The sequence below is a fragment of the Argentina anserina genome, chromosome 1 (assembly GCF_933775445.1).
Source record: "Argentina anserina chromosome 1, drPotAnse1.1, whole genome shotgun sequence".
Taxonomy (NCBI): Eukaryota; Viridiplantae; Streptophyta; class Magnoliopsida; order Rosales; family Rosaceae; genus Argentina; species Argentina anserina.
In genome coordinates, this window is record NC_065872.1 from 22,841,047 (window position 1) to 22,857,172 (window position 16,126).

The following is a 16,126-nucleotide window of genomic DNA, read 5'->3' on the forward strand; positions in this document are numbered from 1 at the left end:
CACCAGACAGATTTGGATCAATACGGGAACATTAACATGTTCAAGAATATTGCAAGGCATAAGTTTGCTCATCTGAAAAACTGGCCCTCCAACTCTCCAAGTTTTAACCAGGTTTCTTGCTTTCAATCTCACCAATTCATTCATCCTCAAAGCTAAGTTGCAAGATTGATGCATCACAGAGAATTGGGCACGCCATGAGTTGGGATAATTCAAACTTGCAGAGTTAGGATAATCCAAACTTGGTGTTCGTAGCAAAATTGGACCGGAACTAGCAACCATGAATACAAAGTTTGGTATGAATCATGGGTTATCTCTTGCCAATACTGTACTGAAGATATATTGGCCTCCATGAGTTGATGAAGTTCAAGGATTTCCAAGCTTGTGAAAAAAGGAAAGATCCGGTCAGTTTAAATTGAAGAAGTGAAGTTTCCTAGTCCGACTAGGAAAGCTTCATACAGAAGGTCTCTTGCCTTGTAGGTTGGGATTTCCTTCTATATTTCTCATCATTTATTTGGGTAGAACTAGATATATTTGGAAGGTTGTTTTCAAATATATTTTCAGTTTATTAGGAGATAAAGATTTATTATAGAAAGAGGATGTGTGGTTAATGGGAAAGATATGAGTTGTTATATTCCTTTATTATTTAAGAGTTGTGTTTCAATAAGGTTAGTTCCCTTCTAGATAGTTTCATTTTTAGAAAGGATGTTATGAGTGAGTTATCATGTGGATCTACTGGTGAGAAAAGGAAGGTACGGCTTATAAAAGAGGGTCGACGTGAGGAGATAAAGGAAAAAGAGAGAGAGAGAGAGAGAGAGAGAGAGAGAGAGAGAGAAAACGTTTTTCAACAGAGAGTGAGTTATAGCACAGTCCGAGAGACACCCTAGATCAGTCTTTCATAGCAAGAGACCTTCGTGACTCCATTGGAAGACCTTCGTGGCTTCAACGACCTCCGTGGTGTTATCGTCCTTCATGGCAACAAAGACCTTCGTGACTTTGTAATATACTTGACTGTGTTTTTCAAGTGTGAAGTAATTTTATTTCTGAGAATTATAATTACGATTGATCATACATTGACATTGTGATGATTTATTCAATAGTAAAGTAAAGTTCTTTGATATATTCCGTTGTTTATCTCTTAATCATTCTATCAAGTATTTTCATTTGGCATCAGAGCGAATGCTGGTGATGTCCGATAGATCTAGCTAAAGATGGAACGAAATGGGTTGAATCAACGGCCTTTGCTCAAAAGAATGGATTTTGCTCAATGGAAACTTCAAATGAGATCATTTATTTATGGAATTGATTTTGATGCATGGAGAAGTGTGAAACATGGATGGAAACCTCCAGAATTTGCTATTGATGGAAAGGCTCCAGAGGGGTCTTCACCTAAATTAAATGATGAAGATGATTGGAATGAAAAAGAGATCAAACAGAGTGAAGAAAATCACAAAGCCTTAAATGCTCTCTATGCTTCTCTAATTAAAGATGAAAAGAAGAAGGTTCAGAATTGTATTAGCGCCAAATAGGTATGGGATAAATTATATATGTGTCCTCCATGAAGATAATGATGTTGTAAAAGAACAAAGGTTACAACAATACTATTCTGGAATTGATGCTTTAAAGATGAGAGATGATGAAACTATTGATGATTTCTATGCTCGTTTGATCGGTTCGATTACTCGACATCAATATTAACCATATGAACATCATTAGTAGTATAAAGCAAGAGGGTATCGTTCACAAAATCGGAGATCCAACTAGGGTATGAATCACAATCATATAACACGAATTCACAAAGAGAAAAGGTTTAATACAAGTTTCAGATTGAAAGTATAAAAATAGAAAATAAACCTAAACTAATATATACATGTGATCAAACAACCAACTCACAACACATCACCAAAACAAATCATGTAAAGCCAACGAAAATCAAGTTTCCTTCTCCCTAAGGTTCATGCCAAAACAAGTCAAGAACAACTAAGGTTGGATCATGCAATCTAGGCTCATACTCGGCATCCTATATGCATAGACACATAGCACATTCAACTACTGCTACTCGCCATTCATTGATATCTAACATACTCGTCCTACCATGCACCTCCAAAGCCACGCATATTGAATCCATTAAGCATGTCACCTACTTAACCAAACAATCATGAAATTTCAAAACTACATATAAAAGATAAACATGTTCATAACACAAGTCCTTAATCCAACAACCTAAATATCATGCTACTACTCGCATTCATAACACTTCGATATCGAAATCATACAATAACAAGATCGGCATAAAACCAAAAGATCATAAAACGAAAACAGAAAATCGACATCTTCATATAACTCGAAATCAATAAACAACTTCATAGACAAAGTCGAAATAAATTAACAAAACCAAATACATAATCATCCAAGAATAGAAATTAAAACACGAAATCAAAAATAGAAGGATCATGGTTACACTTTATGATTTTCTACTCGGTGTCACAAAGGAGAAAACAAGTCTTCTAGAGAATGGATGACCACGTAGGGATATGATGATGAAGGTATGGAGAAATCAGTTTTAAGATTTTCTGAATTGGTGAGTATGAAATTCGGTAGAGCTTTGGTTAGCACTTGTACGCAAGGTTGATAATGATTTCTCTACAATGCCGAGCCTCTATATATAGGAGAACAAAACAGCCTTCTTGTCGTGCCATAAGAAGATAGAACCATAATTGGATGAAGATATCTTCTTTAATATGGACTTTGATTCTTGAACTCCAAATCCAACTTGATGTAGGAAACCAAATCCAAATGGGAGACAAACAAGCTGCAGGGCAACTCTCCATCTTGAACTAGGAATTGCTAGGCCGACCTCTCTTCTCCTTATCCAACTCGGACATGATCTCCTTGTCCAGCTAGGAATTGTCTTTCTTGAAAATAATTGACAAGTAAGAAATAAGAAAGAATGAAAATAGGAAAATAGAATTCTAGTCGAGTAAAAAATCATAATTCAATAAGGATTTCTAACATTTAGCACAATTTCATCATCAAAACTCATAAATTCGACATTAGCTCTACCTAAATATACAAATCACAAATATGAACCTAAAACAACTAAATAAAGATAACAAATAACAAGAATATGGCATATATACATTAAAAGCGTCACACTTTGTGCTTCTATCATTGTTTTACTGATCTTTCTAGCTTGTGTGAAATCTTGAGACGTCCTTTAAAGGAATTTGATATTGTTAGGGAAATTTTGAGATCTCTTCCAAAGAAGTACATAATAGAAAAGATGACGATTCAAGAGAAATACAACTTAAATGAATATTGAGTAGATTTGTTGATCAGGAATCTGAAAGCTTAGGAAATGGAAGTTGAAGAGGATGAAAAACCTAAAGGTACAAATTCAAAAAAATATTGCTTTCACATATATATTTTATATACAATACAACTTATTAACTTTTGTCATTGAAATTTTAAGTTATATTTTATTTGTGAGAAACAATAATTAATTTTGAGTGATTTAAAGAGATAATATATTAACAAAACTGCCTAGACTTATTTATAAATGTAAAAAGTTATATAATTTTGATGTATATATACTTGTATAATATGGTTATTGTTGTAGGAAATATGGAATTGGTCTACTCATCTTATTGCATAATCCCTTTATATAGGGAGAGTATTACAATGGTAAAATGTATGATGACAATAATAACTAAACGTTACACAATAAATATTGAATGATAATCACTTAATCACCTCTCGTCTGTTACATTAATGAAGACACATAACGGATTTTTCCTTCAACAGTTATATATATATATATATATATATATATATTACAAGTCAAATGATGAGAAAAGAATTAAAATAAATTATTTATTTTTGTTAAACAAAATAAGGTTATGTTTGTCAGTTGGCCCTAAATAGGAAGGTCGGCATGACCCGTCCTTTTTGCGGATTTGAGAGAAATGTGAGATGCAGGATAGTTAGGTTTTATTTAATAAAAATCTAATTTGTAATTGTAGTATTTGTCCCTATGGTATGATTCATTTTGTAGTATTTGGGTTTTGGCTAACAAGCCATCTTTGCTTAATAATAGAATAAATATGATTGTTAAAGATATGTCACGTACATTTGCCAAATTGTCTGACAAAATGAAATTCCTTTTCACTGAAACTAATAATTACAAGTATTCGTGGACCTCATGATCTCGATCCTGAAATTTGCCCCCTCACCTCAACTTGCAAATTGGTCCGACTTCGCACAAGTTACACGTAAAACAGAATCACTTTAATGAATGGATTAACTCAGATATGTTCTTTGCTTTTTGCTCAAAACCCTCTCCAATGTTCATTACTAGCAAATGAGCATGAATATATATTATCAACGTGATGTTTGATTTCCTTCTAATTAGCATGCATGTGGAGTTGTGGTCAACATAATGTATAGCTGTGATTTTAACCCAAAGTCAGGAATAATTCTGAGTATATATTCCAACTGACACCATCTCGACATCCATCAATTGGGCATGTCAATATTCTTGTATATTTCACTCACAAATACTTCTTTTCATATCTTTCATTAAAAAAAAGAAGAAGGAATCTTTGATTATTTTTTGTGTTTCTTGATAGCCAAAGGTTAGAAATTGATATAAAACCATTTTTTAAACTTTAAATCCGAGTCAATGGACTCACGTCGATTTAATTTCACAGTCTCTGAATTCTCAAATTGTTTCTCTTTACTTTGCATTGCTAGCTGCTAATTCTTTCCCATCACCTTCCAAGACATTTGTCCCTTGAAATTGTAATTGTTTCTCTTTTTCTCAGCACCCAAAAATAAAGGAAATTAATTAAGGTAGCTAAAATGCTGGATGGATGGAGAAAATATATATATAGAAAATAATAAGAAAAATTGACAGAACAGTAGAATCGGTCCCTTATGTTTGAGAGGTGCTTGAACTACAAGCTAGACATCGTATATAAAAAAAACTACAAGCTAGATAAATAATTTGATCGATATAGCTTATCCATGCCCAAATATTTCGAACTATCTTTTTAAGAAGGGCTAGCTATATAAGAGTGATAGCTTGTCCATCCTTGCCTGCCAATATTATTATTTCTTTCATTATGTTCGGTTGGCGACATGGGAAGACATCACAAATATCTAATGCCATCTCCGTAAGTATAGCTCTCTCTCTCTCTCTCTCTCTCTCTCTCTCTCTCTCTCTCTCTCTCTCGTTTCGATCATTTGCCCTTGATGATATGCGTACGTACAGATTGTGGAACTCTCGGTGCATATGGATTGTGAAGGATGCGAAAAGCGGATACGCCGAGCAATATCAAAAATAGAAGGTAAGATGGATTAGCTTGATTGTTAACTATAATAGTAGTAAACGTACACATGCATATGATGATGACATATATTGATATATTCATATATCGATCCCCTTCAGGTGTGGATAGTTTGGAAATAGACATGGATAAGCAAAAGGTAACGGTGACAGGATATGTGGATGAACGGAAGGTGTTAAAGGTGGTGAGACGAACGGGAAGGAAAGCCGAGTTTTGGCCATTTCCATACGATTCCGAGTACTATCCTTACGCATCTCAATACTACGACGAGTCAACCTACTCCTCCTCTTATAACTACTATATGCACGGCCATAATGAAGCTGTGCATGGCTACTTCCCTGACCCTTTATATTCAACAGTTTCTGATCAAACTGTTCATCTCTTTAGTGATGACAATGTTCATGCCTACTGCGCCCTTATGTGATCCAGTACACTTTCATGAGTCAGATTGGACTGTGCGTCTCCTCATAAATCCAACCAATATTTGTTTAGGCATGTTGTTTAATGTTCCTGGCCGGCCACGTAGAACTGTAATTGATATATATATATATATATATATATATAATTGATTTATATATATATAATCTTTTTTTAGTACAAATGAGGTCATTAGCCCAAGTAAAAGAAAGCAACGAAGAAACTAGACAGAGCTACAAACCATAAAACTCCTTAGTTCTAGAAAGACCAACAATGTCATCCAGCAGAGCATCAAAAACCAGCGTGGGAGGGTCATGTAAGATACATATTCCTCTATCGTTAGAGGTACTATGCTTAACAAGGATATCAGCTACCATATTCATCTCTCTGTGGACATGTTCACATTAATAAAGTCAAAAACACATATCAAGCTTCAGAGTTCACTTATATATATAATCTTTAACAAAAAGGATTTTTTTTTCATTTGAAGTAAACTGATTAAGTCCATTAGATTGATACGACCATACTACATCAAGCGGGAATGTTCGGACATAACTCAATTTACAATGCATTGCATCATAAAAAGGTATAAAACCTACGAAGCTAAAAGAAATGTCACTTTGGTGATATAAGTATGTTTCGCTCGACATTTTGGTCATCGAACTTTTAAAAACGACACTTTGATCATCCAACTATACTACCCGTATGTCACATTGTCATTACGTTTGTTTTTGTCGTTTTCTTTGTTAACTCGAAGGGTAGTTCGGAGATTAACACAATCAAATGACAATTTCTTTTTCTTCTTCTCAAACACAACTATTTAATTTTTTTCTAATTACAATGACAAATATGACCATACATATTAAGATTTAACATTTAATTAATACATAAGATAGAAAAAATTACCAATGTGACATACAAGTAGTATAGTTGGATGACCAAATTGAAGTTTTCAAAAGTTTGATGACCAAACTGTCAATTGAAGCATACTTTGATGACCAAAGTGATATTTGTTCCCAATTTAGACTATTAATAGTTTTTTTTTTTTGAAGTTTTTAGCTTTGTAGGTTAATTGTCTCACGAGCTCAAACACACTCTTGCAAGCTGTTGGTCGTTGTTTTTGATGAAGCTCCAAAATTACAGATAAAGCCAATTGGACCACCACATTTACACATAAGGACACTCAATAAAATTTTAAAATCCAATCGAACTGATCTGACTCGGCCTGTTCGATTCGGTCTTTTTCACTATTTTTAACCATTTTAGCGGTCCGGCCCGGTCCGATCCTTGTCTTAGTCGGTCCGGTTCTCGATCCCAATGATTTTGAGGTGAAAAAAAAAATTGAAAACCCGAATATGTACGTGTTCATATCTAATTGGAATATAATTCAGTTGTACAAGCTTATTCCAGCTTCTTACTTTAAGATTGGTGTAGGAGATTATAGTGAAAAAATAACCCTAAAAGGCCAAAACTCTTATTCCAAACCGGTTTTTGCCGGTCCGGTCCTGATTTTTGCCAGTCCGGTCCCTGAATATTTAAAAAAAAAACTCGGCTCTAATCGGTCCTAAACGGTCCTTGAAATTAAGACAAAAACCGGACCGAAATATAACTTCTTAGTTCGGTCCTGATCCCGTGAAATAAAGGGCTGGTTTAGGACCGTGCCCAGCCCTAATTATATTTACTTAATGCCATTACCCTCAATAGTCATCACTCATTCTCTCTTCTCCCTAGCTAGAACTCTGGCGACTCTCAGCTGACTGTCACAAGGTCTTCGGTGACTTTCGACTAACTCCAGCGAGATCTTCGAAGAATTTCATGTGGCTCTGGTGATGTTAGAAAATATACTATCATAAGCACCAAAAGGTACCATAGCCGACGGTAAAATATATTATGATGAGATTTCCGGCAACCTCCGATGAGATATCAAAAGCTACTACCAAGCCACACAAAAGATACTACTAAGCCAAAATAAAGCTACTATGACTGTCTACTAAAGATACTATCAATAAAAAATGAAGCTACTACCAAATAAAGAAAAAGCTACTATCATTGTCATAAAAAACTACTACCCACGGCAAAGAAACCTTCTAACGTACAAAACTATAACTATTATTACCATCATCATTATCACTATCAAACAAAAGCTACTACGAACAATGAACAAAGCTATTGATACAAGCAACATAAGCTACTATCAGTAGCTACAAAAACTAATGCTATAAGCTTTCCGACGACCTCCAGGGAGATCACAAAAGCTACTACCAAGCAGAATAAAACATACTATCACTTAATTAAAAGATACTATCAACATCAAACAATGTCACTTCCAAGTAAAACAAAAACAACAAGGTACTACTAAGCAAAACAAAAGCTACTGTTACCTGCAATAAAAGGTACTACCAAGCGCAACAAAAGCAACTGTCGTAGCACTAGTACCTATGTAGCACGGACACGGACACAAGTGTCCGTATTGGACATAATACGATACGCATACACGGAAAATTAAATTTTATTTTGGACACAAACACATGATGTACACGTTAATTAAATATTATTTTTAATATGTATTTATTAAAATATTAATTTATAAAATTTGAAAGTATTTAGAATGTATATACATATATCAAAGTATGCATTAAAATGATGAAAACATAACTTGTTGGAATGACTAAGGACTTAATAAGTACCTTGGATAACCGAGGTTCGAATCTCACTACAAACATTCTTACTTTTATCACGAGTTTCTCTCCTTATATATATTAAAGTGTGCATAAATATTACAAAAACTGAATCTGTTCGAATCCTACCATAAGCCATTTCACTTTTATCATGAGTTGGTGCGTGTCCGATTAGGATACTCGCGTGTCCGGACCGAGTTGGTGCGCGTTCGATGCAGATACTCGAGTGTCCGGACCGTGTCTATTTCCGATGCTCATATCCGGGCGTATCTGAACGTGTCCAAGCGTATCTGTGTCCGTATTGGACACGCGATACGGTAGCTGAGGGACATGTCCGTGCTACGTAGACTAGTACACATATAACATTCAATGGCATTTTAAGCATGGCATTTTTGGAAAAACACCATTGAAAGTAGATTTAATGGCCATTAAATTTTCGAGTCCCCATATTCAAGTTATATTCATTAAATTCATGTTTCAAAAAGCGCTATAACAATATTGTTTGATGGTGTTTGTAAACGTCATTAGTATAGGTCTAGAAAATACTTAATTTTCGCTTACCCAGGATTATATCCATCGAAAGTTTTGGTGTTTAGGCCTTAGAGCTCTCTCTTTCTCTCCCAGAGACATCAACCCCAAAATCCATCGTCTCTCTCTAACCCAGAGACCTCAAACACCGAAAGTCATCAGAATCCCAACGATTTGCAGATTGGTTTTGCATAGATGGGAAATCGCTCTCCTCCGCCGATAACAATCCGAGGTTGAGATTTTGGGTTGAAGTCTAGCTCCATCCTATGCTGGTATGCCTCTCTATGAAGCAATGGTTTCGCATTTGGTTTATGAGATTCACGATTTAGATTCGGAATGTTCATCTATGTAAACCGATGCTAGCTGTGGTGGGCTTTCAACCTTTGTTCGTTTTGGGATCTAGGGTTTACCATTTGGGGCTTTTGGGTTAGGGATCTGTGATTTTTCTAACTCAATATTGTGGTTTACAATTTGGGGTTTCTGCGTATTAGGTTAAAGTTACGATTTGGGGTTGAAGAACAGACCCGCTGCAACAGGGTTTGCACAGAAAGAAGAAGGAGGGCAGGAGAATGGTTTGGTTGTCAGTGCAGAGACACCATCGGTCTCACTTCTCTCTCCTTTTCTCTCTTTTGATGACCTTAATTTGATCAACGTTTAAAGCTTTAGGTGAAATGGTTAGTACCCATGCGGTGGTTTTTGTAGTATGAGAGAAGGTTGCACAACCAAAAGGTGCATTGCAAGTTTCGGCTTCGAGTACGATTAAGATTCTGACAATGGGAGGCCCTAGATTTATTGGTGTCTTCTTGTCTAGGCTCCTTGTCCAAGAGGGCCATCAGGTATCATCCTTATTTTCTTTAATTTATAGTATCAGGCTTTTGATGCAATGTGAGCTTTAGAATGGAAATGCATGTTCAGTTGTTAGTTTTAGGTGTGAGATTGCTCGAACATTGAACTTAGCTTATCTGAGTTTCAATCTTTGCTGAAACTTTTCCTATATATTATCTGAGTTTCAATCTTTGCTGAAACGTTTCCTATATAATGAGGTGGCTACAGTGTGACCTTCATAAAGATTTGAATATATCAGTTCCAGTGTCTGTTACTATTTAATATAATAGAGTTTGAGTGTAAAACGGTCTCTATAAGAATGCTATATTAGTTTGACTAAGTTGCAATTGTTATCGGCCTTGAGTTTTGATATGTTGTTAGCATTTGGTTAGCTTTGGTAGGTTACCTTGTTTATAGAGGCAAAGCACCCATCACTCAGCAGTATTCTTTTTTGTTTTATGTTTCTCGGAAATTATCCGTTCAGTTCTTAGCAACTTCTGATCATGATTTACTTGTTTTGTTTGTGATTGGATGCAGTTGCTTACCCAGTACTACATAGCTCTGGTAATTCCACTATCTTAACTTTAATTCATGCTTTCCCTAGAAATTTACTATTGAAATAACCCTGTCTGTAAGCCTTCATCTCTCAGTCTCTCTTATAAAAAAAATGTCCTTCATCTCCAAAGCTGTATACTTCGGTTGTACATGATAATTTCCTCTTACATTAATTCTATACTGACAAATTTACCTTGTGAGTTTACTGTTGCAGAAGATTCTAGTTCAGGAAATAATTTGTTTTGCCTAATTCGCATACCCCAAGTCTAATCCTTGTCAAGCTTATGAGTTATGAATATGGTAGAATTAGCTTGATTATGAATCTCTTTGGCATTGTAGCTAGACCCAGTGAAATTAATCTATTTGTAGGGTCTAATTTTTTTTTCCATAATTATATCCGTATTCATGTGTCCAAGTGACAAGGTATGTTGATTTTGATCATCATTTGCACAACAGTATAATTTTGTGTTTTGTACAGCTTTAGACAAGAAGCATCGTAGTGTTGGTGTTGCAGACCCTGTACTATGATTACTTTTATTCATGGTGGAAATGTGGCAAAGTCTCAGTGAACCAATTGGCACAAGTAATTCATCATTTTCTCTGCATCCTCTGAAAAATTATAAATAAGTGGAGCTTTGTGTTAATATGTTTGTATCATGAATATTGTTTCAGGATGAGAAAGAAGATTAGTGAAAACCATTGAATCCTGAGTCAGTTGATTCTGCAGGCGTCCCAATACCGAATGCGTCTCAAAGCCACTCATAGAAAAGAGTTATACTATATGTAGCTTAGCTTATCCTATTTACGAGTATTATTGAATCCCAAAAGATTAATATGTGAAAAAAACAATAAGGCCAACAATGTTGATAATTTTAATAGGCCAACAAAGTTGTGATATGTGCAAGTGTGTGATGGAATACTAGACGTGTTGTAGACTTGTAGTTTGTGAGTTTTAGAGTGATTAAATTAACGGTGGTGTGTGCAGATGGCCGTGACAACATATAGTACGTCTCTTCCTGCTGCCAAAAGATATATAAACGGTTAGTAGCCAACTTCTATTTTATCTTGTTTCATAGAGCTAGTTAGTTTTCTTTTATTAATTGAAGAGTTGAGACAGAAGGTCTACATTTTGATAGTTAAGATCTTTTTATTGCATAGTCAAGTAGAATTCTTCTGTTGCAATGAAAATCAAGTGGGACTGTTTGTTAAGTTTAGGATTCATTGGGTTTTTTTTCCTGGTGTGTGTAATATACTCACTAAGTAGTATAATGGCTTTGTGCAGGCAATGAGAAAGAGTATAACTCATGCAATGAAAGCCATCAAAGACAGAAAACAATACTAGTCTTTATCCCTTATTGTAATGTTCTCCATTCCCTATCATTGGTTTTATAATTAGCAGTTGTATGTGTTGTAATTGGACATGAGTATCGTAGATTGAGTATTTCTTATTTGATTAAAGTACAGAGTGTAATTGGACGACCTATAAAGGCATTGTCATGACTGTCATTGTGATTTGTATAATTTCTTGCCAATAGGATATTTGATTTTCTGCAAATAATCAGAAAATCAAATTATATAATTTTTTTTGAAAAAAACTGAAAAAAGATCCATGGCGTTTGCCATTGAATTTTTTTTCATGGCGTTTGAAAGTTTACGGTGTTCCATGAAAAAAAAATTCTATGGCGTTTGGCAAATGCCGTGAAATAGTTTGTGAAAGCATGGCGCCGATTTCTATGACGTTTGACGATGGTGTTGAAAAAGGTTAAAAGGTTTTTATGGCGTTTTTCAAACGCTATTGATGATGTTATGTATATAGTAGTGTAGGTAACAAAAGCTACTATCAATGATAAGTGAATTTAGTATCAATGATAAATAAAGGTACTAATGTATAAAGTAAAACCTACTATCACTGTTATTATCAACAAAAAATAAAAGCAAAACAAAAACTAATATTATCACCATCAAAAGCTACTATTATAGTCGGACAAAGCTACTATTACGGCCAGACAAAACTACTACATCCTCAATGATCCTGACCTTCACCTCTATCCACCTTATTGCTTATATCCTTCATCATTTTTCTCGTCTTCATCAATTTGCAAATTGAATCAGAGAGATCAAAGCCATCAATCTCTTCGTCTTCTTCCCCTAAACAGAGCTGAGCATCCACACCTAACCCGAGCATGTCAGACCTTGCACCTACTTCGACGTCTACCACTCCCACCGGTGGACATTGAAGCAAAACAAATCCGAAGGCCCGAAGCTACCTTTCCGATCAAAATAAAGCAACAAATCAATCATATGCTTTAATTAACAAACAACCTGCATCAAATTCTTTTCATTGAATCACTTCTACAATTCCAAGTAAAATGAAGCTATCTTTTTCGAACAAAACACACCGGATATGCAAAAATCCCATCAACGGGTCGAACGCAAAGATTCTTATTGCCGGATATGCAAAGAAGAGAGAGAAAGACAGGGAGATTGATAGAGTGGTGGACGGGGATGAGCTTGGGTGGCGAGAGAGAGAGGTTGTCACATTCCGGGACCAGCTCTCCCATAACATGATATTGTCCACTTTGGGCACTCTCCTCTCTGACCCTCACGGTTTTATTTTTGGGAGCTCACGAGTAACTTTCCAGTAGGTCAAACATCTTGAGATTGCTCTAGGCTCAACTTGGTTAACTTCAGAGTTTCTATCCCCTCCGAAGCCAGTGAGCCCCCAAAAAGCCTCGTGTTAGATGGAGATGGGCATGTACATATAAGACACATCGCCTTATCTTCGTTGACCGATGTGGGATATTACAAAGGTGAATCTAAGAGAGAGAAGAGAAGGGGGGGTCTCCAAAATGTGAGTATCTGCACCTTTTTTTTGTTTAGTTAGGTTGAAAACATGGGGAGGGAGAGAGTTTATGCCATAAGGGTAAAACGGGTACACCACTAAATAAGCTGATGTCATAATGGCCTTATGTGGGAAAAAAGTTTGGGGTGTCCTTAAATTGAAGAGAATAGTGAAAGTTGTCATTCAATGGTATTTAGAGTATAGGGTTTAGAAATTATAAAATTAGAAAATTGTTACATAATGATGTAATACGCATCAGAATTGGGAGAATCATATATCTTTATTCATTGATCAGGATGCCTTTATATAGACATTACATCAAGTATGTCGTGGAATCATGGATTGTATATACTTCCTTATCTAGACTAACATATACTAATTATGACAAGATACACCAAGGAGATTACATAGATAACCCTCCTACAACACTCCCCCTTGTATTGCGATCCTAATGGCTCATAGTGGATACTGTTGTCTCGGTAAAAACCTTGCCAAGAAAAATAAAAACATCTTCGATAAAATTAAAAGCTTTGGCAAAGGAGAAAAATAGCACAACGCACTAACTACAGTTGAAGGTAACATATGTAATAGACTCCCCCTGAAGTCTGCAAAACAACTTCCCCTAATCGGTAACTCAATCTCGGAGTTTAGATAGATAGCGTATACGAACGCTTTTCACATTCTTTAAAAATACCAATGGATCAATGACTTGAATATCAAATCTTGCCAAACATTCTTATGTCAAAAATGTACACTTATCCATACATGACACAAAAGAAAGAGAATTGCATAACAACTCAAAACAAGAGTTTGCAATTAAAAGCAGATTCATGCGTCGTATGAACTTCACGTACTTAAGCATTCATAACTTCTTTGATACAATAGGTATAAATAAACCGTTAAAATTTTCAAAAAATAGACACCAGTATCTTTCCAATGATATATGGATCACAACCTAGTTCGTTCTGAGCTGATCACAAAGCTTGGTCGAAGTTGACTCAGCTGCAGTTTCCGAACATATCTGTCATATTTTACTAAAACAGCTATAACTCACTCAGTATAATAGATATGATCAAATGGTTGATGTTCTTGGAAAGGGGACATATAGATCTTTCAAACTAGTGAGCTGCCCTATAGGTCCCGTTGAAGTTGGCCTACGAATCTAGGCAAATTCTGAAATCATTTCATTAAAAGTGTCTTTCGATGTTATTAACATGCTGTGATCAAGCATTGATATGTGTGTGGGTGCACTCAGCCATTATCTTGGTTTTACGAGTTTAAACCAAATGAGATGTCGAGTCAATTATATTACAACAAGTACATGCATCCACATATCGTACTTAAATTTGAAGAGTTTCATCTCTTAAAACTTGTCATCACTCATACGGCGGAAACACGTCTTTTATGACTGACTGATTCATGGAATACTTGTAGGGATATAGGTTTTGATGTCATAAACGGTCATCACTTTCGAGACCTATTATTCTCAAGATCTTTTCATTCCTAAGGTATAGCTACATGCAATATTGCATATCCCCATACAGTTATAGGTAAATTACTTACGCGTAACGAGGGTCCTAGCTATAAAATTTAACTGCTTAATTGTCGCTCCTGCTTATCCATTCATGCAGAATGAACATGGGGTTACAGAGATGTCCAATCCCGGCTATGCAATAAAAAGTCTTTGCAGTGAATTCTCTTGCATTGTCAATGTAGTGAGTCCTGAGTTTTGAGTAAGGAGATTTAGAAAGCAACATTTGGCTCTTAGTTCATCAAAAGTCTATTACACTTCATTTTAATATCCCTACCTTTCATCAAAAGTTATCGCACTCCGTGGTTTGGGGGCACTTGAGTTAGGTTAAAACCAATCCATGCAGGATTTTTATCTACATCTCTTAATTTAGTCCCAACAGAGATGATTTGTGACCACAAGCTGCAAATTCAGTTGTTTTGGAAACTACCTAACTGATAAGGTATTATGAGAACAAGCCATCTCATATTTGATTCTAAGGCGTTTCGCTAGAGAGTTTGCGCCATAAGGTGAGTCTAAACTATTTTCTTTTTCACTATGCCTAACAAAGGTATAACCGATAGGATTTACATTCGTGGTGTTGGCATTACCTGACCAATGACCTATCTTTTTGTTAAAACTGGATCCTACAACTTTCTAGGCGGTAGACGAGTGACCAGTCACTTACAATCTTATGCAACACCACCTAATCTGGTTGAATAACACTTTTCATGTAGGCCAATCTACAATGTTGGAAGTTTGCTTCAACAGAGTATGTATGGTTTGACATCAAACTCATTCAACATCGTCATTCATCGATATCTCTTATTTAGATTGGTATTGACATTGAGACGTCCCCCAATGATAACCATCATCTAAGAAAACAGACGAGTGAGTATCATTGATCATAAATCAAGTTGTGTCATAACTCACATTCAATAAGTATTATCGAACCAAGTGGTCTCTCAACACTTTCATAAGAGCCACGACCTAGTGACACCATTTACCACATTTTTGGAGTCACAACGTCACTAACAAAGAGTGACTACATGTCCATTTTTTGGACATCAATCCTTACAGGCATAATTGCAGTATGTATCTCTAATCTCGTCACTTCCATTTATAGGACTATTAGGAACATGATGAGGCACAATGGGTCAAACCACGACAAAACCAAGTCGTTGAATTTGAACAAACTTATTCTTCAGAAGTCGACGATCATGGTCGTCAGTGTGTAGGACCAGTCTGGTCTGCTTTCTGAGGCTAGCGCCGGTGTTGGTCCAACGTGGGTGTAGACGCTGATCTGCAAAGTTGCCAGCGAAGAAGAGGGGTGCCTAGAGAAAAAAAAAATTGGGTGCCCTAGGTCAAACGATTCATTTTCGTCTTTTCTGCAATTTTTTTTTGTAGGAAAAGAAATTTTTGCATC

General features: G+C 35.7%; 1 protein-coding gene and 1 long non-coding RNA gene across 4 annotated transcripts; both read left to right on the forward strand.

Annotated features, from left to right (window-relative positions):
• Nucleotides 1–5,120: 5,120 nt before the first annotated feature.
• LOC126789001 (heavy metal-associated isoprenylated plant protein 45) lies at nt 5,121–5,769 on the forward strand. Its single transcript, XM_050515047.1, has 3 exons — nt 5,121–5,171; nt 5,270–5,345; nt 5,447–5,769. Exons 1-3 carry the CDS (start codon nt 5,121–5,123, stop codon nt 5,767–5,769), a joined length of 450 nt encoding a protein of 149 aa, XP_050371004.1.
• Nucleotides 5,770–8,985: 3,216 nt separating this feature from the next.
• LOC126789058 (uncharacterized) lies at nt 8,986–11,854 on the forward strand. Of its 3 annotated transcripts, XR_007671475.1 has the most exons (6): nt 8,986–9,240; nt 9,460–9,804; nt 10,331–10,357; nt 10,827–10,931; nt 11,021–11,388; nt 11,631–11,854. It is a non-coding gene; the product is annotated as an uncharacterized LOC126789058 (long non-coding RNA). The 3 variants fall into 3 exon arrangements; XR_007671473.1 differs by having other exon boundaries at nt 8,986–9,336; nt 10,331–10,931; XR_007671472.1 differs by having other exon boundaries at nt 10,331–10,931.
• The last annotated feature ends 4,272 nt before the right edge of the window (nt 11,855–16,126 follow it).

Bases quoted from the DNA above. Each gene is read 5' to 3' on its own strand.
- LOC126789001 (XM_050515047.1), top strand. From the start codon at position 5,121: ATGTTCGGTTGGCGACATGGGAAGACATCACAAATATCTAATGCCATC. The intron at 5,172-5,269 runs GTAAGTATAGCT...GCGTACGTACAG, and splicing joins AAATATCTAATGCCATCTCC to ATTGTGGAACTCTCGGTGCA. The intron at 5,346-5,446 runs GTAAGATGGATT...GATCCCCTTCAG, and splicing joins AGCAATATCAAAAATAGAAG to GTGTGGATAGTTTGGAAATA.